Below are 22,269 nucleotides of genomic sequence, written 5' to 3'. Positions count from 1 at the left end.
AGACACTGAATGCAAGCTGGCTGCCAACATGGAAAAAGGTCAGATGAGAGAGAGCTACAGAAAAATATTGTGCAACATTTCTTTTTTAAAACACAAAAAGGCATTTTATAATTGCTTGTAACTCGGAGAAAGCGTCTCTGCATTTTTCTAACATTTTCATCTTTTTCTCATAAAGATTAATAATAAAAAAACCCCTAAGGCTCAGAGTATGATATTCTTATTCACACTGAATGGTATCCTACACTACTATTGGTTCTGCCAGAGTCACTGAGACTGTATGTGGAATGAAGGCCAAAATGTGATACTTCCATAGGTCAAATTCCCATCGACTTCAACTGGGGCTAGGGTTTCAACTCATATTTCTAAGCCTAGACCAACGTGACTTAACTTTGGGCAAAATCATACTCATCTTAAGGGTTCATCTACAGTGGGGATTTGCTCTGATTTCAGCCAGTGGTAAGTGACTACTGGTGACCAGTGCCAACCTCTGGCAGAGTAGATAAATCAAGCTTCAATGTGCATTAGTGTTTACGGTGGTTTTATGCACAGGTAAACTGTATTGGTATAAGTCACAGACTAAGTCCCCCAGGGACAGGGAGAGTAGTATCACTGATTGAGGAAAATAGCATATGGCCCTGAAGCTAAATCCATAATCCACCCCACTGTGCTTGCATAGATATTGCAGCACATGACACTTGAGATCACATAGATAACTGCAATACTGACACAAAATGAAACGTTACAGACATTTCCCTCTGAACTTTGATTTTTTTTGTTTTGTGTGCTTCCATCTGTTACATTACAAGAAAACACAGGAAAAAAATTACATAAAACATTAAGACTAATATAGAGTACAAAAAGAAAAGGAGTACTTGGGGCACCTTAGAGACTAACAAATTTATTTGAGCATAAGCTTTCGTGAGCTACAGCTCACTTCATCGGATGCATTTTACTTGGGGCACCTTAGAGACTAACAAATTTATTTGAGCATAAGCTTTCGTGAGCTACAGCTCACTTCATCGGATGCATTTGGTGGAAAATGCATCCGATGAAGTGAGCTGTAGCTCACGAAAGCTTATGCTCAAATAAATTTGTTAGTCTCTAAGGTGCCACAAGTACTCCTTTTCTTTTTGCGAATACAGACTAACACGGCTGCTACTCTGAAACCTGTCAATATAGAGTACAGTCGCTCTTACAAATTACAGTTCATCGTCTATGAAACTAAGGCCTATTTTTACAATCGATCTCACATAGTAACCAAAAGCCTTAAGTATGGGAAAAATATTTTACTTGAAATATGTATACTAAGAATCAATGATTTCTTAGTGTTGTTGCTAATAGCTAGTGAGTTATTGTTATTATTACTGAAAATAGTCCAGGATGAAAACATCATTATTAAAAAGTCAGGACTGTAACTGATATAGCACTCATGTTTTGGGCTCAGTGGGCAAAATGTTCATAATGCCTATGTGACTTATGCTTCTAAGTCCCAAAGAAAGTCAATGGAAGTTAGTCTCATACACTGTTTAAGCATTTTTGAAAAATTTACCCTATGTTTGATATGTTCCTTTTACGGTGAGCAGAATTTACTGCAGCGGAAACTAAGCATGATCTATTTTGTGTAGAGTGGAAAGTACTTCTGTCTAGTAGCCAGGACTCCTGAATTCTGTTCCGGACTCTGCCACTAACTGATAATGTGACATTTTGGCCAAACCACAAACTCTATGCCTTAGTTTACCCAACTGTAAAATACCTATAAATACTTACCACAGGGATGTTTGTGAGGCTTATGTAAATATCTGCACTCAAACTTCGAGGATCCTCATATTTCAAATCCTCAGATGACGGACACTATATATGTACACATATTATTTTCACCGGAAAAGACAGACAAATTGCTTAAGAACTTGATGACTGTGGCGAAATTCCAGGAGGATCTATGAATTCTACGGCACTCAAGAAAAACAAACAAGCTGCATATGAGAGAGAGGGACTTGTTATGAATTAACAAGGAAACAATAATTCAGTTGACAGCAGCATGAACATACTAAACAAATATCAGATATTAAAGCAATACACTATCAGCTCTAATACACTATGGTCAGCACTGCATGTTTGTGTTAGTATTCTGTGGAAGAAAAAAAAATCAACTTTATTTCAGGCTACCCTATTTTTGGAGAATGGAGGGGGAAAAAACTAACTCTACAGATTATTTCCTCAAGTGTAATGCAAACAGCTGAACTGTTGAAGACAGCAGTACTATGCCATTGTCTATTCATTCTCACCTTTTTATCTTTCCTGTTTATCTTAGAACTATACATAGGACCAGCATAAAGGGCTAGCCTTCATAATACATCAATCTACTGGTTTCCTATTTTAAAAGGTAAACAACTCTATTTTGAGAAAGTGAAATGCAGATAACAGAATTGTGTAATGGTGACACTGGAGTTAATGAGTACTTGTGGCACCTTAGAGACTAACAAATTTATTTGAGCATAAGCTTTCGTGAGCTACAGCTCACTTCATCGGATGCATTTGCAAATGCATCCGATGAAGTGAGCTGTAGCTCACAAAAGCTTATGCTCAAATAAATTTGTTAGTCTCTAAGGTGCCACAAGTACTCCCTTTCTTTTTGCGAATACAGACTAACACGGCTGCTACTCTAAAAACTGGAGTTAATATAAGGCTCCTGGGAACTCTGATACAATAGTGCACACACAGAGGAGCTGCACAAGTGTAAATTCAGCCAATTTTGACCAATAACACTTGTGCTGAATTTGCTTATTTTACGCTACTTAGTCAGCTGCTCTACTACAGGCTGCAAACTGTTTACAGATTAAAACTAAATTGAAAGGGAGTTTTTAAAATTAATTTTCTGTACAGTTACATTAAATTGGTTCTATCTAGAAATCTGCTTTGAGTGGGACAACACAGATCTTTACTGATTTTCATAGTTTGTTCTTTTAATTGCTCTTAACATGCTGACAATTTTAATAATTTTTGCTGTTAAGTGTCCTGCAACTTCTTATGGAAGTAGCTATAGAGATGTTTTTTCATTTGTAACTAGCAAAGAGTTGAAGACAGAAAATCACAAAGTTTCTGTTTCACAGGAAATATATGTACTTCAAGTAACTGGCTAAGTTCAAATTTTATCTGAATCTCTGGCACCACCTATAGATGATATAAAATATTTCATCATCATTTTAAAGACAATCTGAAATCCAATATATCCAGTAATAGCTGCATACAGAGATATGAAAACTACCGAATCTTACTTTCCAGCAGCTAAAGGTTTGTGCATTTATATTGAAAAAACTGTAATAAATAGACCAAATTACCCTCTTATCCTTCTACTTTCCACACTAAATGGTATCTTGTCAATTTTCAACAAATGGTTGCCTCAAAGTACAGCATCAACATGTGAGATGGGATGGAATTTAAATTTTCTAGCCAAACTAGCCCGTGAGTCTCTGGTAGCCAATGCTGTAGAGAATATTCTAAAATCAAAACCATAATAAACTAAACCCAGCATTCCTACCAGCTGGAGGGGATGGACCACTGTTGTTCCACTAGCAGCTAGGCAGCACTATTATGCTCTGGAGCCAGAGGGCTGTCTAGCTGATGATAAAGTTTGCATGATAATGCTGAAAGTTGGGGAAACAGAAGCCTCCAGCTGTGATTGGGAATTGTAATTTACTTAAGAACATAAGAACGGCCATACTGGGTCAGACCAAAGGTCCATCTAGCCTGGTATCCTGTCTTCAGACAGGTTTCAGAGTAGCAGCCATGTTAGTCTGTATCCGCAAAAAGAAAAGGAGGACTTGTGGCACCTTAGAGACTAACAAATTTATTTGAGCATAAGCTTTCGTGAGCTACAGCTCACTTCATCGGATGCATTCAGTGGACAGTGGCCAATGCCAAGTGCCCCACAGGGAATGAACAGAACATCATCAAGTGATCCATCCCATTGCCCATTCCCAGCTTCTGACAAACACAAGGTAGGGACATCATCCCTGTCCATCCTGGTTAAGAGCCATTGATGGACCTATTCTCCATGAACTTATTTAGTTCTTTTTTGAACCATGTTATAGTCAAATAAAGCCAGTCTTGGCCTACCCACCCACAGAGAAGTATTTTAAAAAAATTGTTAATTTTCCTAAAATAAAATGGAGGAATAGTAACCGGGAGAACTCACAGATTATACATTTTGGAAAGCATATTCATTTTGAAAATATAAATTTTGGCTCAAAGGCTAAGAGTAAGGATTCTGCCCAAATATCTGAATGAACTAAAATGGGCTCTAGATTAATTTTGAACAGATTCTCCAGCTCATTGGGGCTGAGGATTCCTAAATATTTCATATGTTTGGGTTGCCACCTAAAATTCCAATTATCACAGATTCCCCTATGAGCAAATTTGCTTTTATGCCCAGAATTTGACTTTGCCCAGTTGATTTTATAGTCCAAGAGGTGTCCAAATGCATTATTTAAATAGATTAGGAGCAGGATTTTCAGGTTTAGACACAAGAATGTTGCAAGGATAAACAATGATCTTCTGCTGTTTTTGTTGACACTGGTTCCCACAGAGATTACAGTGCATTGACCTTGCCAACACAGACTGCTGCTGGAAATGTGGGTCTCCCAGACCAAACTGGCCCTCATGTTTTGGGACTATCCCATACAATAATACTTTTGGCTAGAAGTAGGTAGGAGGATTAATATGATAACAGATACCTCCCATCATCTTAACCTCTCCAACTCATAGAAAGCTTGGTTCTCTAAAGCAGTGCTTGTAGCCAAATGACTTATATTGCTTAGGTGGAAGAACAGACTGCCTCCAGGAACAGAAGCTTGGCATAGCAAGTTGGCTGACCTGGCAGCTAAAGAGCAAGTGACCTTTTGAAAAAGGGGGACCTCTGACAAATTTGAAAAGATTGGGTCTAACTTTTTAGAAACCTTTGATTATTTTTCTCTAGCAGATGGAAACCAAGATGTCATTTTCTTCTCCCCTTCCTTTACTTTTTTTGTTCTTTTGTCTTTTTTCTCCTGTTTATTTTGAAAATATATATTTGCCTAAAGTGAGCATAAGCCTTTGGTGCTTGGGGTTTATTGAGTTTGCTTTCAATGTTGTTCTCCAATTGCCTATCATTGCGTACGACAAAGGGGCTGGTTCCTTTAACACAGAATTCAATAAGGGCTTTGCCATGTCGTTCCACTAATGACAGATCAAACTGAATACCCTCCCTTACAGCATTAGGGTCTTAGAATCTCAATGAAGTTTTGTCTTGATAGGGGAGAAAATGTTGTTTGCTGTTAAAAGATTTAAAACGTTTGCTTGTTTTGTTTAATGTCTTCTTTTGTCTATTGCTTGCTCTTCCCTACAGCCTGCCCACTGTAACTATATTCAAACTACATACCATTTCCCCAGTCTCAATCTCACAAGTTAGAATGTGCACACCGACTACATATCCGGAAGCATTTATAGATGGTTTGACTGGAAGGAACAGAGAACACTAAGGGTCTGTCTACCTGACAACTGACTACGCGCCAACCCAGGGCGTGAATCTACAGCACCCCAGTTTGCCACACAATAAGGACACATACAATACTGCTCGAGTGCGGTAAAAGTCCCAGTGTGTCTTAATCTACTACATTATCATATATTTTACTGTGCACTTTAATTCAAAGATAGCATAATATTTTACCTATCAGCTAAAGCAACAGTTCACACCCTGAAGATCAGTGAGCACAAATAATATGAGCATTAAGTGCTATTTCATCTTCAAAGTGCTTTACAAACATCATTAAGTTTTCAACATGCTTGAGAGGGTAAGTATTATGTCCATTCTACAGTTGGGGAACCCAAGTATGTCACGATTGTAATTCAAAATTTCCAGGCTCCCAATTAATTGCTCAGACTATACTTTTCCTCTCCTTAGCTTTGGGTACAGCAACCTCCTTTCCCATTCCATTTCTGATCTTACATTACAGTGGGTTTGCTCAATGACTTGCAACTAGTCCTCCTCAGATGTGAGCTCACCGTAAATCAGCATGCCTCTATCCATAGCACTTTAGGAATTGGCACAGATGACTCTCAGACAGCTATGAAGAGAAGCAGCTGCAAATGGAACCATCATATGGAAGGCTGAGAACAAGAATCACTATACTAGAACATGGAATGCTGATAATATTTTTAATGTAGATATTCACAAAATTCTCCTTTGAACAGCAGTACAGCTTGGGAGCTAAGAAGCCATCTTTACTAATAAATTAGTTCTCTGTTTAACATTCTCAAAATTTATTTTATAACTAAACAACAGCCTTTTCTCCCATCCAGAATGTTGGAGGGTATATATATTGCTAATTTGTTCTAATCAAACCAAAGCCAGGATTCAGGCATGAAGATTATTATTCTGAACTGCTTTCTTAAAAGGAACATGATTTTAAGGCCTAAACAAAACAAACTTCAGAAAAACTACATTGAGGGCTTTCATGGAATAAGTTGGCATTGCTGATGGATTCACGCGTGCACAACGCATCTAATCAACGCCTCTGTCAACAAAAGTGAAGGGTTCTAAAACTGTACCTATAATTTGTGTCTGCATTTTCCCATGTCATTTTTAAGGATATGATTCAGATTTGTGAAAGCAAACATAAGTATGGCTGGAAGAAAATGCATGTGCAAAAGGATTTTTTTTTAAAGAGATACTATAAAACTAATTTCAAATATGGCCCTACTTACGTATCCTATCAAAACATGTTTTCATACCCATGGAGAAACATTCTCTCTCTCTCTAAAAAGGCACGTTATATGCCTAACTCAGTGATTCCCAAACTTGTTCCGCTGTTTGTTCAGGGAAAGCCCCTGGCGGGCCGGGCCAGTTTGTTTACCTGCCGCGTCTGCAGGTTAGGCCGATCATGGCTCCCAGTGGCCGCGGTTTGCTGTTCCAGGCCAATGGGAGCTGCTGGAAGCGGTGCGGCCTGAGGGACGTACTGGCCGCCGCTTCCAGCAGCTCCCATTGGCCTGGAACAGCGAACCGCTGCCACTGGGAGCCGCGATCAGCCTAACCTGCAGACGTGGCAGGTAAACAAACCGGCCCAGCCCGCCAAGGGCTTTCCCTGCACAAGCGGCGAAACAAGTTTGGGAACCACTGACCTAACTAAACTGTTAATCAGATCCACTGGTTTTTTATGGCTGAAGCCAAATACTGAACATGTACATATTTCTTTATATAAATATACATTTATTGCATGGTGATATTAAGCACACAAATAACCACCTCTATCTTGTTCTGTACTAATATTAATATAGTTATATTTTTTTAAATTAACTAGCTTTCTGATTCCCAAAACAGAATCTATGATTAGGTTTTGTACTGCAACAGGCTGAGTATATTTTCTTTTTCCTCTCTTTAAGTTGCATTTTTACATATAAAGAACAGAGATGGAAATGCAAACTACATTTTTTTTCAATCACACAACTGAAAACAAATAATTCAGCACCAAAACAAATGACATAAAATTACAGCACTGTATTTGGAAAAATATATTGTATTTTTTTAAAGGACCCTTCTGATACAGAGCATTGTGCTGTATACATGATTTGCATAAAAAGTCTGTAATGACACAAAATATCACCAACACACAGACAACATTCTATTATTTTAACAGAAATACTTTGGGGCCTGATTCTGCACGAGTGTCTCAACCAAGGTGCTAAGTGCCCCAAATCCCTATTGACTTCAATAGACTTTTCCTGTAATTAGCAATTACCATAAATCTGTAGATAGAATCCCAAAATCACTTTTGCAGTGCAGGGCATTTCTTGGGGACGAATAATCAGCCAGGACCAGCTGATGGGCTCATGACAAATTAGCACATTATCAGGGATACAATTTTTAGTATACCTTTAAGGGGTATGGTTCGTCTTCCGCCTTTTTGAATGTACATGTTGTGATGCCATTATGATGTGTACCCAGTTCTGGGAATACAGAGAGCAATACAGCCTATTAGCTAAACAGCCTGTCAAGGGTCTGACCCAATTCCTACTGAACTCAGTGGAGTTCTTTCCATCAACTTCAATGGACACCAGATCAGACCTCAAGTTCTTTGTCAATGCTCCATTTAGCTTCTATTGGCCAGATATTGAAAAGATCTCAGCTCCCATTTATGCACTGAAATCAATGCCCAGATGTTTTGTTTAAAAAAAACTCAGCCAGAAGGGCTCTGAGCATTTTGGAAAAGTCTGGTGAGAACTGTCACATTAGGAGCTGCTGTGTGCTGAGCACTTTTGAAAATCTGGCTCCAATTCATCCTGATTAGTCTAGTTCTGAATCTAAATGAAAAAAAAAAAAATCAACATTTACAAATTTAGACCTCAATCCTGCAAACACTTCAGTGGGACTATTCAAGTGAAGTTAAGCAAATCCATAAGTATTTGAAGGACTGGGGCCCTTAATTCTTAATGTTGTTTAATATACTGTTAATTTTTTATCTTCTAAATAGTAGCACCTAGATAATATGAAATTCTATTAGAATTATGTCCAGCAGTTTGAATTGTCTAACAAGTAATAAAAATATGTTTGTTTTGGGGAAATTATTGGTACCATGTACAAAGTCCAAAAAGTAGAACCACTGCTGTACTATGTTAGCAACAGACGGATTAACCACAGAGGGTGCTCCCATTACAGCCCCAATCCAGCAAAGCACCTAAGCACATGTTCTATTTTAAGCATGAGAGTAGTTCCACTTAAAACAATGGGGCTACTCATATGTTTAAATACTTTGCCCGATCAGGGCTTATATGCAGTAGAGCACAGCTACAGGGTAGGTCCTATAGTAACCTGCGAGAGGAGGTTTGGGACAGGCTGGCTAGGTGTTAATGGGTCTCCGAACAACTATTTTGGTTCATTGTACAAAGCCACCTTACTCAGGGCTTGTCTCCACTTACCAGTGGATCCACACTATGACAATCGATACACCGGGTGTCAATTTAGCAGGTCTCGTGAAGACCAGCTAAATTGACCGCAGATTGCTCTCCTGTCGACTCCAGTACTGCACCAAATGGAAAAGAGTAGGGGAAGTCAACAGGAGAGCATCTCCTGTTGAAATAGCGTAGTATGGACCCCCACCCTATGAAAGTTGATCTAAGCTACGGCGACTTGAGTTACGCTACTAACATAACTCAAATTGCATAGCTTAGATCGACTTTCCCCCATAGTATAGACCTGCCCTCAAACTTTTCACAGGGGATGGTATCTTAAGGCGAGATGTTCTTTTGCATCTGATAAAAAAAAGCTATTTTGTTTAAATAAGACATTTGCTGCACAAAGTAAATCCTGTTCTGAGAAGTTTTTTTGAATGTGAAATTTTAAACAGTTGCTTTGATATTCAGGTTCACATTTTTCAAAGACTGAAGCCTCTAGTTTCCAATACATGTAATTGTGCACAGCCTCACGTGCAAGTCACTGTATGTGTATGTGAGAATGCAACATATGACTACATGTGCAAAATGGTGCAAATGGAACTTTAGAGGCCAATCTCAGGACTCCTGAAAAACTGGCCCTCACTAAGTGTCATGAAAATCTCACTGACTCCAAGGCTTCACAAAGCAATCCAGGGTGGAATTTGCGCTAGTTTTTTAAAACTAATCCGGTATGGAGTCTGCAGGACACAGCGACGCTGTATGGGCTTGACTTTGAATGATGGAGTAGGTCTGCTTAGGTGCTTGTGTGTGAGAGGATGAGGAAAAGATGGGAGGAGGGGGAGCTGAAGTGGACACAGAGACACTCTGACCTTCATCACTAACCACAGACACTTCCGTTGCCCCTTCTTGAATCAAAGCATTGAGCCCTTCCAAGTCAGAGCAGCTGATTCCAGAATCATTGATGAAAGTCTGGCTTGCTGAAGCCCTGTGACTACTGACTGAAGCAGCAGAAATCAAAGTCTGGTGGAGTGCACTGCTGTTACTTTGGTCCTGGGCAGTGAGAAGAACTGCCGGCTGCCCCACTGACACAGCTTCGCTTTGAGAAACAGGGGGATGAGGCGGTGCCAGCAGACTGACTTGGCGCAGTATTTGCAACTGGCTACTCGCAGATAGGTCTTCCTGATTCTGGTCAACTAATGTGCGAGGCATAACATTCACTGAAGCAGCCTGAACTGTTCCATTAGCTTGAGGCACTTGATGGCCAGCAATGATCTTGACCCTTCCTTCATTGTAAGGAGAAACCTGAGTGGCTTGAATTGGGACTTGAAGGTGACTTACAGTGATCGGGGCACTGGTCTGCCTACTGGGGTCCATGTGCAGCTGCAATACAGCCAGTTCAGTACTTTTGGTCCCATTATACTCTCTGTGCTGTTTCTTATGGCTCCTAAGAGAATCTTCTCGGACAAAGGAAGCCTCACACAGGCCACATTTAAATGCTTTCTTGGCATCCAATTTGGCTACTTGCCTGGAGCTGCCCTGCTTTAACTTATCTCCCTCTTTCTTCTCAGTAGTTTGCTTTTTGATCTTGACTTTGTCTCCATGGGCTTTCTTCACGTGCGTGGTCAGATTGCTCCGCTGCTTGGTATCAAAGCTACAAAAGTCACATTTGAAAGGGCGATCATCGCAGTGAATTCTCTCGTGCACCTTGAGAGCCGCCTTGTTAGAGCAAGAGTAGTTGCATTTTGAGCACTTCACTGGCTGCTCAGGCTGATGGGTTCTTAAGTGATGCCGAAGGGTTGTTTTGTTTCCGCACTGGAACTCGCACTCTGGACACTTGAGTGTGTTCTCCATGCTGTGCTTGATACGGATGTGCGATTTTAGGTTCCCTTTCATGGCACAGCGGACGTCACAGAACTCACATTTGTAAGGCTTCTCTCCAGAGTGCACACGCATGTGCCTCTTCAAGTCCGAGTTGATTTTAAATTTAGCACTACACATCCGACACTGAAACGGAGCATCTCCTGTCAATAAAACACGCATTTAAATTAGAGGAGTCAAGCCATGAATCTACAGTACTTCCGGGATAGACTGAAAGCTGCAATTAACTGCATAAACTTAAACTGGTACGTAAACTCAATTTGTTCCAGTTAAAATTTCCCATCATATTTCCACAATGTACTAAATTCTTTAGTGAACTGAAATTCAAATGTTGCATTCTCTTGTTTCACCTGAAGCTGATCAGAGACACTTTTGTGTGGGAAAGTAGCCACTCCTGGTGCAGAGCGCTTGCTGGTAGAGAGAGTATGCGGGCATGCTTGCAGGCCCTGCAGTTCCTTGGTAGTTGTATTCCAGATGTTCTCCATTTCTAGTTCATTTTAGTGGTATGAATGGTGGAACACTGTTCCAAAACAAGCTACTGAAGATTCTCAATCCTCCTTCATTAATAAGATTGAACGTCTCAACTAATGCTTTTAACTAATTGAGATAAACATTAAAAAACAAAAAAGTTGTCTCTTTGCTAGATTTTGATGCATTATAAACCTTTCCTAAATATATATGCTAGCATATACATATAACTGTAGTCATGCTGAGAATTTAAGCATGATGAAGTATTAAATCAGTTCCAAACTATGTGAAATTAAATTACTAGCTAATCATCTTTTTAAAATATTTTGATCATAAAATATTTACTACTGAAGACCCAAATTAAAAATCATCCTCCAAAATAATGTACACATCTGTTCCTATTCTTCTATGCCACATTTGCCCTAGGATATTTGGCTCAAATTTCTTACATTTTTAGAATCTGCACCTTTATTTTTCAAATAAGCCCCCTGGCGGGCTGGTTTGTTTACCTGCCGCATCTGCAGGTTCGGCCGCTCGCAGCTCCCACTGGCTGCGGTTCACCATTGCCGGCCAATGGGGGCTGCGGGAAGCGGCACGGGCCAAGGGATGAGCTGGCCGCTGCTTCCCGCAGCCCCCATTGGCCTGGAGTGGCAAACTGCGGCCAGTGGGAACTGCCAAAGCCGCGTGCCAAAGATTGCCAATCCCTGAGCTAGATTTTCAGTTTTTGAAGCAAATGTTGAAAAAGCAAAGAGGGAAGGTGATAGGGAAGGACAACACTTAGTATCATGTACTTGGATGCACAGAAAATATCCTATAAATCTGGAGTAACCAGTGTATTTCTAGTTTGTATTGGGGAAAAATTTAATTGTATTGTAGTGGGGCACAATAATTGGAAAAGAAAAATGAAAAGAGTGAAACATGCAAAAGATAAATAATGATGTGTGGGTTCATATGAGTTTAATTATATAGAAATGTAACATTAGGGAACTATTTAGTATATAGTTTTGTCTTGCAATTTGTAATGCAATCAACTGTTGGAAATGGAGGATTCTACATGATGTTACCAACCAACTTTCCACAAACTACAGTTAAAGATTTTTTTAAAATTAGTATGCATGTAGAGATGTGTGCTGCACAGTACATGTACATGCACAATTTTTTATGGGCACACACATGAAGACCAGAAACAGCTGCAGCTGAAAATCTGCATCAAAGGATTCAAATGCTAGATCTTGCAAACGTTTTTGTATTTACTCTACTTTAACCTCCTGAATAATCCATTTCCTTCAAGGGAACTACTCACATGGGTAAAATTAGTTACATGTATAAGCATTTGCATCTTCAGGGCCTAATCCTCTGTTCTTTGCATTTCCTTGCATTTGTAGGGTTGTCACAATATGTGCAGCCAAAATAACCACATATATTTAATTCATAATCACTGGATCAAATCCAGGGCATGGACTTACAAGACAATAACTCCGTTCAGAATACGATTTAAAAAACAAAAGAAGCTGACTGTAGTAAATAGCATTTTCAAAACAATACTATTCATTCTTAACAGTTCTTCTCTGATCTGCTTGAACAATAAGACATCATTTTGGTATTACTCTGTCATGCCATGGAAGGAGAAAAGTGAAAGAACTATAGGGTACTATGTAAGATGGATAAAATGCAGAAATGTACTAAGTTCAGTCAATGCTTTGCTCATTAATAATCAAACTGCATATGGCTAATTTATTTTAATAGTTAATATTTTATAGATTTGTTTGTGATATTTGTATAATTTTGCATAATTTGTTTATCTAGCTACATATGTCATTGATTTAGCTGCTTATTTTTCAAATCAAGTTGTGGCATACTGTGCAAATCTCACATCTTTTTAATAATTGAGATATATAGCATATTATGTTTGTGATAAAGATTTTTATTAACGAAGATACACTGGTTGCTAGAGTAGCTTATTTATTTTACAGTCACAGCTGCATACTCTTCTAGTTGAATTGTAAGATTCTGTTATTGAATTTTTACCTAGTTTACTGATGAAGGCATAGTACATATTTCAATAGCTCAATTTTCATATATTGGACTGACAGTGTTACTTTTGTACTCAAATTCTGCAATACATGTGTTTTTTAAATTGCAGATTGATCTATTATACATATTTACACTACTGGCCTTGCATAATTTGACACTGGCAGAGATACCAAAGAACTTCAGGGCCTTGATTCTGAAAACTATTACTCATGCGAATTGTTCCACTGAAATTAAGAGAATGAAAGGATTAATCAAATTAGCAAGGGTTTATAAAATCTGACTCCAAATTATATACAGTAGAACCTCAGAGTTACGAACTGACCGGCCAACCACACACTTCATTTGGAACCAGGAGTATGCAATCAGGCAGCAGCAGACAATACATAAATAAATAAAAATAAAGCAAATACAGTACAGTAATGTTAAACATAAACTACTACAAAATAAAGGGAAAGCAGCATTTTTCTTCTGTATACTAAAGTTTCAAAACTGTATTAAATCAATGTTCAGTTGTAAACTTTTGAAAGAACAACCATAAGATTTTATTCAGTTATAAACATTTTAGAGTTACGAATAACCTCCATTCCTGAGATGTTCGTAACTCTGAGGTTCTAGTGTATGTCACAAAGACATTTACCTCTATGAATTTCTAACAGATTTCCTGCAGTACAAAGAATGGTTGATCAGTACCATTAGGACCTGCATTCTGAATACCTGTCTGAATTTTTCTTTTAACCCAATCCAATCCATTTAATTTCTTAGTGAACAATAATAGGGATGTAATCATTTTTTAAAGCTTTGTATTTATATGCAACAAATTACACCTATAAGTTCTTCATATCTAAAAAGATTTACTTGGGAAAGATAGAGCAAGAAACTAAACTCTAAAGACTTGACATCACATACTGAGCAGTGAAGGGAAGTAGTAATGGGGTCAGAAAAGACCTCAAATCCGTGGAAACAGGAACACAGCTCCCATTTAAACACATTCCCTCTTGCCTCCTAGCCACCATGGAAGTCGTTCCACAAGACATCATCAAGAATAGGCATTCCAAAGATAGATAGGAGGGAGGGACGAAATCTGATCCCCACTACAGAATGAGGTGTTCCCAGAGGTAATCCATACAAGACTTACTGGAAGAACTCCCCTCTTTGTTTGCAATGCATCTTAGTTTCAAGCCTGGAAGGGCAAAGGCAAAGGCAGCATGGTTTCAAAGGGAGCTGTGCTACTAATGAAGTGAAGAGTCATGAAACCTAAAGTGAAAGGTAACTTTTCTATGTGGATAAACTGGGAACTATGCTGACTTCTCAGCAGACCCTAGAGAATCTGCTCCTGGCACATGCCTCTTTCCCTCATCCTCCCTGGAACAAGAGGGAAGAGACCACTTTAATTCCACAAGTTCTAGTATAAGAAGTCAAATTATTTATTTGGAAGAGGGAAGCATGTGGCCCTGAAAGGGTAACTTGACACAAAGGCTGTGATTTTAAACTGGCAAAGCAAGCCTGCATTCTCATGACCACGTCACCCTATTTATCTGCTAAAAATCACAAAGGGCTTATTCACTCCTTTGTTCTTCAGCGGCTGAGCCCTTTCGAATCAGGGCCACTTGGCCTCCCAGTGGCAGAAAGTGTGTAAGTGCCAATTCATCAATCTTCACAAGTGGCAGTGAAAATCTACCTTACTCTAGTGGAAAAGTGGAGAAGAATAAAACAAAACTACTGTTTTACTTCTCCCACAGATTAATCCTTCGAGGGGCACAACTGCTACAGTTTACATATATGTACCTACGCACACTTGCATTAGAGGAGGTAAATCTACATCTATCATTACTATCTGACTCACCCATGCCCATCACATCCTGTTATGTAGCAGCAGAAACAGGTGAACCTTGTAAAACAACTCCCTAGTTGTCCTGCCTGTGGCATCACAGCAGATTTGTGAAGCATAAAAGACTCTTCTGCTAAGGACAGATTGGTTTGACCTGCCGCTCCTCCACATTTCACATGTGATTTATTTCTTTTATCTGCTGGAAATAAATTCCACACTGCCTACATCTGAACTAATGTACAGTGTAATACTTCAATTCAAAATCAGAACCTAGAGCAGGTTCAAAGCTAATATAGTAAACCCTGAATAGTAATCGCTTTGCAGCTAACATTCACAGAATTTATCAAATCCGTAAAAAACATGGAAACCAATCTAATACCACAAAATAAGCGAAAAGCATCATATGTCAGCGATAACTGTACAATCACAAAAAAAAAATCAGTATCTTTACAGCAAATTGCATACAGACTACAAAAGAAAATCTAATTAAAAGAGATTTTAGGAAAATAATTTAACTATAAGAAGTTATGGATTTAGTGTTTGCAAAAGGTGTGTGGGCTGACAACCCTGGAAACTGAAATAATCTATTCACAGAACAAGTATAGCATGGGCAGCAGCAAGGCCAGTTTCCTCTTATTGTCTTGCTAACATGCCTCAGCCTTGATCTGGAGGGGACACACCAGCAATTATCTATGGAGGTTTAGCTGAATTTGGTCATTTGCAGATGTAAAGTAAGATGAATTATGGAGAAATTAAAATAGTTCTAGGGCGTCTACATCTGGAGTTTGCACTGGTTTAACTAGTTCAATATCTCAATCAATTTAGTTAAACTTTTGCAACTGTTCTATAACTGACTCCAGATTGGGAGTCAGACACCTCTGCACTTCTGAAAATCCCACTGGGCACCTATCTACATCTTTAGCATTAAAATACCTCAAATATGGCCCAACGCGTTTTGAAGTCTTACAGATTGAAATTCTGGTCTAGACTTACCAGTATGGGATCTGAGATGGACAGTAAGCTGGCTAGAGTTGCGGCTCGCATAAGGACAGATCTGGCATTTAAAAGGACGCTCATTTGAGTGGATGCGCTGGTGCTTGTTGAGACTGCTGTTGTCGGCAGCTGCATAGTCACAGTGTTTACACTTGTAAGGTTTCACCCCAGTATGGGAACGCATGTGCATCTTCAGCTTATCTTTGCGACTGAAGCACTTGCTACACACCTCACATTTATGGGGCTTATCTCCTGAAAACCAACAAGAGAGTGTCAAAATAAGAATTTTTGTAATGACACAATCTTGGAACTTAACAAAACACAAAGAAACAATATAGAATTTTCAAATCGCAATAGCCTGAATTTTCCAAAGGCCTCCTTTAATTAAACTCTGATGTTTATGCCTTCAAACACCTCCAGATTAACCATCCTTCTTAATCTGCACAGAAAAGGTGGTAAGGAATGCAAACACTGCAACCACAATTCAGAAGTCCCTTTGAAAAAACTGTCCCCTTACAGTAGCTTTTGAAAATTCATTTGAAAATGATTTGTATATTTTTTTAGTATTGTGTCAAACTAGATTTTCTTTAACTTCTTGTCCTAATCTATACTACAATGCGGTGATGCACTGAAAAACAGCTTCCCATCCATGCCACAGAGGTTCTCGTGTGTCAGTGATGAGTGAAGCATACATCATTTTTGATGTTCTGAAATCTGAAGGCCAGATGACTAAGTTACAAACTGGCCTAAACTAAAGTAGTTTGTACCATAATGAGAGACTTGGCATGCAAAAGGACAGTCCTTGCATTCCAAGAAGCTAGGGGAGGGATTGTGCCTCTTGAACATGTAGGTTGTACCACCTAAAACTAGATGCGTATTTTGTTGGAAAATCTAATAAGAAGGAAAAATAGAAGGTGATGGCTTTAGATTTTACCTGTGTGTGTTCTTAAATGACGTTCCACATCTTTCATACCATAGGATGTCTTGAATTGGCAACCTGAAAATAAATTAGATACCACAAACAAAAAATTAGATTTTTAAATTTAAGAAAAACTAACAAGACAATGGGACAGGGGACATGTACTTTGACAGATTCAGAATGTCGCCTTTCTTGGCATGTATCTGTAACGTTTCTGTGTCAAATATATCAAGGCTCTGTGTTTGTATAAAAATAGAGAGAAGGAATTCAACATTGCCGGAAAATGAAGTCCACATCTTGTTTGTATAAACTTACTTACAATAAGTAAGTAGCTATACTTACCTATAAACTTTAGTCTTCTAGTGCTTCCCTAGAAGATAATTCATTCTCTGCATTAACTCATTCTGGAATTTTTCGTGGTAATCTCTAAAACAAATTGTGTGGAATCTCTGCCTGGGTTTTGAGATGCACTCTACAGTACACAGGGGACACAGGGAGACTAATTAATTTCACATATAGTCTCAGATTAGAGATAGTGGGTGCCTAGCTTAGCACACTGGGGCCTTCATTCTCAGGAGTTTTGCCTGAGTCCAGAACACTGGGTAGGGCCCTGAAAGTCTGTGTGTGTGTGCAAACTAAGACTGTGCGTGTGAAATAAGATTCTCAGGTAAAGGAAAGACTTGAACCAATACTGTAATATCTATTTAAATAAACAAGACTACTCATGTGAGGAAAGTTTAACTTCCAAGGCTTGCAGCACTGAATCCTATGAAAGAATTAAGCATCTGTTTTGCAGGAATTTATATGGTCACTTCACTGATTAATATGATTTAAATATTGACAATATTTAAAATCAGTCCATCCTTGCAAACATTTTGGTTCATCAGAGCTGTGGATACAGTGCAAATAACTTTCAGGATTCTTCACATGAGTTGCAAGATTGGGAACACAATTAGGAAGATACAAATCAGGCCATACTTTTACAGCGATGTGTGTCAGCACACCTGGAAGCCAGGTAGAGCCCCAGTGACCCTGGCCAGCACACATCATTAGACCCAGATCAGGACTTGATTCAACACTCACTGAAGTCAATGGCAAAACTCCCACCGACTTTAATTGGGTAGGATCAGGCCTAAAGGAGCATATCATGCTGTCTTTTAGATTCTGTGCAGATTAATTTCATGAAATTAGGCAAGCCTAGCATATTTATAACTACACTAAGCCCACCAATTGCAAAAATGAAAGAAAAAAAGCCGATGTAGCCAATACCTAACCTGGATAGCAGCAGTTCAATTTCTTCTGGACAACTGCAGTAGTGGATTTTCTGGAACGCGTTTTTGATGATGGAGAGACAACAGCAGCAGTCTGAGGTTCATGGCTCTCACTGGGCAGATATGTTTGGTAGCCATGCTCAAAAACAAACTCTGGAGCAGAAACTAAAAACATAAAATGACCCATTTTCTTAGTATAAACATCTCCAATCCGTATCAAATTCTATTAAGTACCACCCGTACCTAGTTCTAGTTTTACAATCACATTTGCCTATTCTTTTATAAAATGTTTTTCTCTACCTATTACAAGTGAAAGCCCCAGGTAAACAAAAAAAAGAAACTGACGAAGGCCCCTATCCTGCAAGTTCTTTGTACCAGTACAAAGTTGCACTGAAGCCCGTGGTATTTTGCACAAGGGTGTGATGATGTGGATCCAATTACAGGACTCTGGGCTGAGTCAGTTTCTTCTGCTGTTTGTGTGGGGAGGGATTACTTATATAAATACAGTAATACATGTTGTTAAATATTAGCAGGATCGAAGCCCTAAATCAGTATTCCGGGGAAACAGCAAAACTGGCTTTATACAAAATGCCATCAAAAGTATAAAGTAAAGAAACTGAAAAAATAGGTTTTTTTTGTTTTTTTTTTAATTATCTAATCTCTTTCAGTTATAAGAATTTTAGGTGTCAACTGTAAACACAGTAAGAAAAAATATTTTAACGCAGACTAATTAATGGCTTTTAAGTTGATTAAATCTCACCGCTTTCCTAACATCAAATATGTTGGTATTATTGCCTTTGTTTTACAGGTAATTAAATAAGAGGCAGATAATTTAAGAAATTAATCCAAAATCCAGTGAATCATGGGCAGGGATTAGAACTCAAATTCCTGGCAGCCAGCCCTGAATTCAGTCCACATGACTATCCTATCTTTTCATTAGTTTTAAGGCTTTTGTAGATCAGATTCTTTACCCCAAAACATTTCTGCAAATCTCTCTGAAAATTAACGTGTCTGTTCAAATTAATTCAAACTAAATGAGGTCCTGAGCCTGAAAACATGCACGCATGTAACTATGCAAGTAAAGGTCTGCATATGCTTCAGCATAACTTAAACCTTTGCAAAGGTAGGAATACTGAGTAAATACTTCTAGCTAATTAATTGAGAGAGCAGTTGTTCCAGATGCAGTGTTCTCTTATAAGGAGGACCTGGACTGAAGACCAACAAAAACTCTAAGCCTGTATTTGTTACCAAGGTCACCACTAAAAATGTCCTGTAATTTAAGTATTTTTCATAAATACTGCCACTGATTACAGTTTCCCTTTCATTAAGTGCTGGCTGCACCTTGTATCAGTCTATAAATGTATTCACCGTTTTAATTGTCAAATTAAGTGCACAGTGTTATACCAAAGCTAACAAAGTAGTCAGGTTGCTTCTCCTTCCCTCACCAAATCATGTGTGAATACTTGTGTGCAAATTGGTGTTTTAACTTAATGTGATGGGGTACATGGATTTACATTTCTATTTTCTATAGGATGTGTGCTTTCAAATTCCTAAGCAATACCTGTGATGGTCTGAGTCTCTGAAGTGATTGTTCTGGTTGTGGTTTGTGTCTGTGTTGATGGCACAGTTTCTTCAGAGACAAACTGGACTGTACTAGTGGTTCCATTTGCACTGATCAGCTGGCAGCCGCTTTGCTTGTGAGCAACAAAGGCATCTAGGTTATTGAACTGCTGCTTGCAAATGCCACAAATGTGGATATCTGGGGTGAGCTCCACTAGAACAGTGGTGCCTCCTGGAACTACAAAAATGGAAGGAGATCAAAGAATTTAAACTGATGAAATCAAAACGTAAAACATTCCTACACAAAAGCAAAGAGAGACTCCAAATAGATTATCAAAAATGGATCAAGGCCTCAATTAGAATATCATGCATTCAATTTCTCATTGAATAACTGCAACATTTCCCTTTCATCTACTATTGGGAGAGTTATAATAGGAACTGTGAAACCAAGATGCTGAACTCTATAAATACTGTCCTCTTCTTTTATGTGAAGAGTCATAGCATTCAACAGATGACGGCACATGGGTGCTACAACCAACGAAGAACTAAACATATTTAGTGGTATATGAAGCTTCTGGGCTCTGACTTCAGTAGGAACTGAGTGTGCTGAGCAGCCTGAAGTGCAAAGCCATTCAATCATAGCCAACCTAAAAAAAAAAGTTACACTAAGGTTCCTGAGAAACTTGATTCGTGAAACTTGCATGCCTGCAATGCTGAACCTTAGGTTGCTGATAAGGTTACATTCTGTTTCCATGTTACTCACTAGGCTATAGGGGCTTGAATGACAATTGCACTCTGGGAACTTGCATCTTTACATGCTGCGCAGTGACACTCTCACAGCCAGGAGGCTTGCACTATTGCAAAATGCCTTTGTGAATTGGACCAAAGGACCTACACCACTGCTCCTTGCATTAGGTGCGGGGGCTTGCCCTATGCACCTGGGGAGCTTTCTCAGAAAACGTAGCCCCTTGCCCAGTGCTCCAATTGTGGGTGGATGGGTCCTTAATGAACATGGATAGTCCTGGAGGCAGAATGGAGTGAGGTGTCAGGGTAACTCTTGCTTGGCTCCCCTGCAGCCATCCTCTGTGCCGCCCAGCAGAGCCCAAGCAGCAAGATGGCCTTTTCCCCTCTGCCCTTACCTCCCACCGCCTTCTGCCCCGTCCCCTCCCTTGCCCTTACTGCTTAACATCCAACTTCTTCCCCTGCCTCCCCTATCCCTAATTGCCCCACGTGTCCCATCCCCAACTCCCCTTGCCCGTCTCCTCCGCGAGCCCGTGGCCGGAGGAGGGGAGCTGGGAGCGGGCGGCAGCAGGCCAGAGCCGATCTCCGCCGGGCGGCGCCTCTCCCCCGCTGCCGGGACGAAGGGGCTTCTCCTGGGCGGGGTGTCGGAGCCCGGGACCCGCTGCGGTCCGCCCTCCCCCGCCGAGCGGCGGCTGATGGCTCTGGCCGCCGCCCGCCTTCTCTCCGAGGACCGGCCCCTCGCTGCGCCCCGGCTCCCCGCCTGGGACGGCGGCACCTGCTGCTCGTCCAGGCCCCGGCCCCACTGGGGAACTCCGAAGCTGGGCCGCCCGGGGAGCCTCTCTCCGCGGCCGCCGCCGCCGCCGCCGCCGCCCAGCCCGCCGGCTGCTCTCCCCCGCGTTCCTCTCCGAGCCGCGTTCCCGGGCTTGGCTCCCGCCCGCTTCTTGCGCTACTCAGGTTTCGGGGCCTGCCCGGGCCCCGGCTCGGCTCGGCTTCCTCAGCGCGGGCCCCGGAGCGCGCATAGCCCGCTCGGCACTTACACGGCACGGGGCCCGGGAAGTCCGGCGCCCTCCCGCCGCTCGGGTTCATGGCGCGCGGCACGGCCTGGCCCGGCCCGGCAGCTCCGCCCCCCGGCAAGAGGCTCACTGGCGGCGGCGGCGGCGGCGGGGACACCCCCGCCCCCAGCAGGGACGGACGTGGAGAAGCCCAAGGCGAGCGTGCCCGCGCGCTGTGAGCATGCTCAGTGACAGCCGCGGAGGCCGCTGCCCTCACGGGGCCCGGAACCCACCTGCTCGTTCTGGGGCGGCACGTGGGGGCCCAGGGGAGCGGGGCGGCTGCTGCCCCTCGCCTCTCTGCGCAGCTCTAGGCAGGTGCCTGTTTAGAGTCTCTCTACGCTGGGCAGGCTGCAGCCGGGTCTCTGTCCAGCGCCAGGCAGGCTGCTGCGGAGTCTATAGGCACTCGGTGCAGGCGGCGGCTGCTGCTGCTGCGGAGTCTATAGGCACTCGGTGCAGGCGGCGGCTGCTGCTGCTGCTGCGGAGTCTATAGGCACTCGGTGCAGGCGGCGGCTGCTGCTGCGGAGTCTATAGGCACTCGGTGCAGGCGGCGGCTGCTGCTGCTGCTGCTGCTGCGGAGTCTATAGGCACTCGGTGCAGGCG

At 41.0% G+C, this 22,269-nt stretch overlaps 1 protein-coding gene and 1 long non-coding RNA gene across 4 annotated transcripts; both read right to left on the bottom strand.

Annotated features, from left to right (window-relative positions):
* Window positions 1-1,980: 1,980 nt before the first annotated feature.
* On the bottom strand, window positions 1,981-3,764 carry LOC122456425. Its single transcript, XR_006275345.1, has 2 exons — window positions 2,671-3,764; window positions 1,981-2,442 (listed from the first exon to the last, which is right to left on the bottom strand). It is a non-coding gene; the product is annotated as an uncharacterized LOC122456425 (long non-coding RNA).
* A 4,440-nt stretch (window positions 3,765-8,204) lies between these two features.
* ZFP64 (ZFP64 zinc finger protein) lies at window positions 8,205-21,861 on the bottom strand. Of its 3 annotated transcripts, none has more exons than XM_043495723.1 (7): window positions 21,655-21,845; window positions 19,878-20,114; window positions 18,320-18,481; window positions 17,061-17,123; window positions 16,127-16,378; window positions 14,441-14,485; window positions 8,205-10,946 (listed from the first exon to the last, which is right to left on the bottom strand). In XM_043495723.1, the coding sequence occupies exons 1-7, from the start codon at window positions 21,701-21,703 to the stop codon at window positions 9,646-9,648; spliced, it is 2,109 nt and encodes a 702-aa protein (XP_043351658.1). In that variant the 5' UTR covers window positions 21,704-21,845; the 3' UTR covers window positions 8,205-9,645. The 3 variants fall into 3 exon arrangements, with proteins under 3 accessions (XP_043351658.1, XP_043351659.1, XP_038226003.1); XM_043495724.1 differs by lacking the exon at window positions 21,655-21,845 and adding an exon at window positions 20,658-21,087; XM_038370075.2 differs by lacking the exon at window positions 14,441-14,485 and having other exon boundaries at window positions 21,655-21,861.
* Between the last annotated feature and the right edge of the window lie 408 nt (window positions 21,862-22,269).

Source organism: Dermochelys coriacea, chromosome 13 (assembly GCF_009764565.3).
Source record: "Dermochelys coriacea isolate rDerCor1 chromosome 13, rDerCor1.pri.v4, whole genome shotgun sequence".
In the NCBI taxonomy this organism is placed as follows: domain Eukaryota; kingdom Metazoa; phylum Chordata; order Testudines; family Dermochelyidae; genus Dermochelys; species Dermochelys coriacea.
This window is presented reverse-complemented; position numbering and strand designations above follow the sequence as displayed.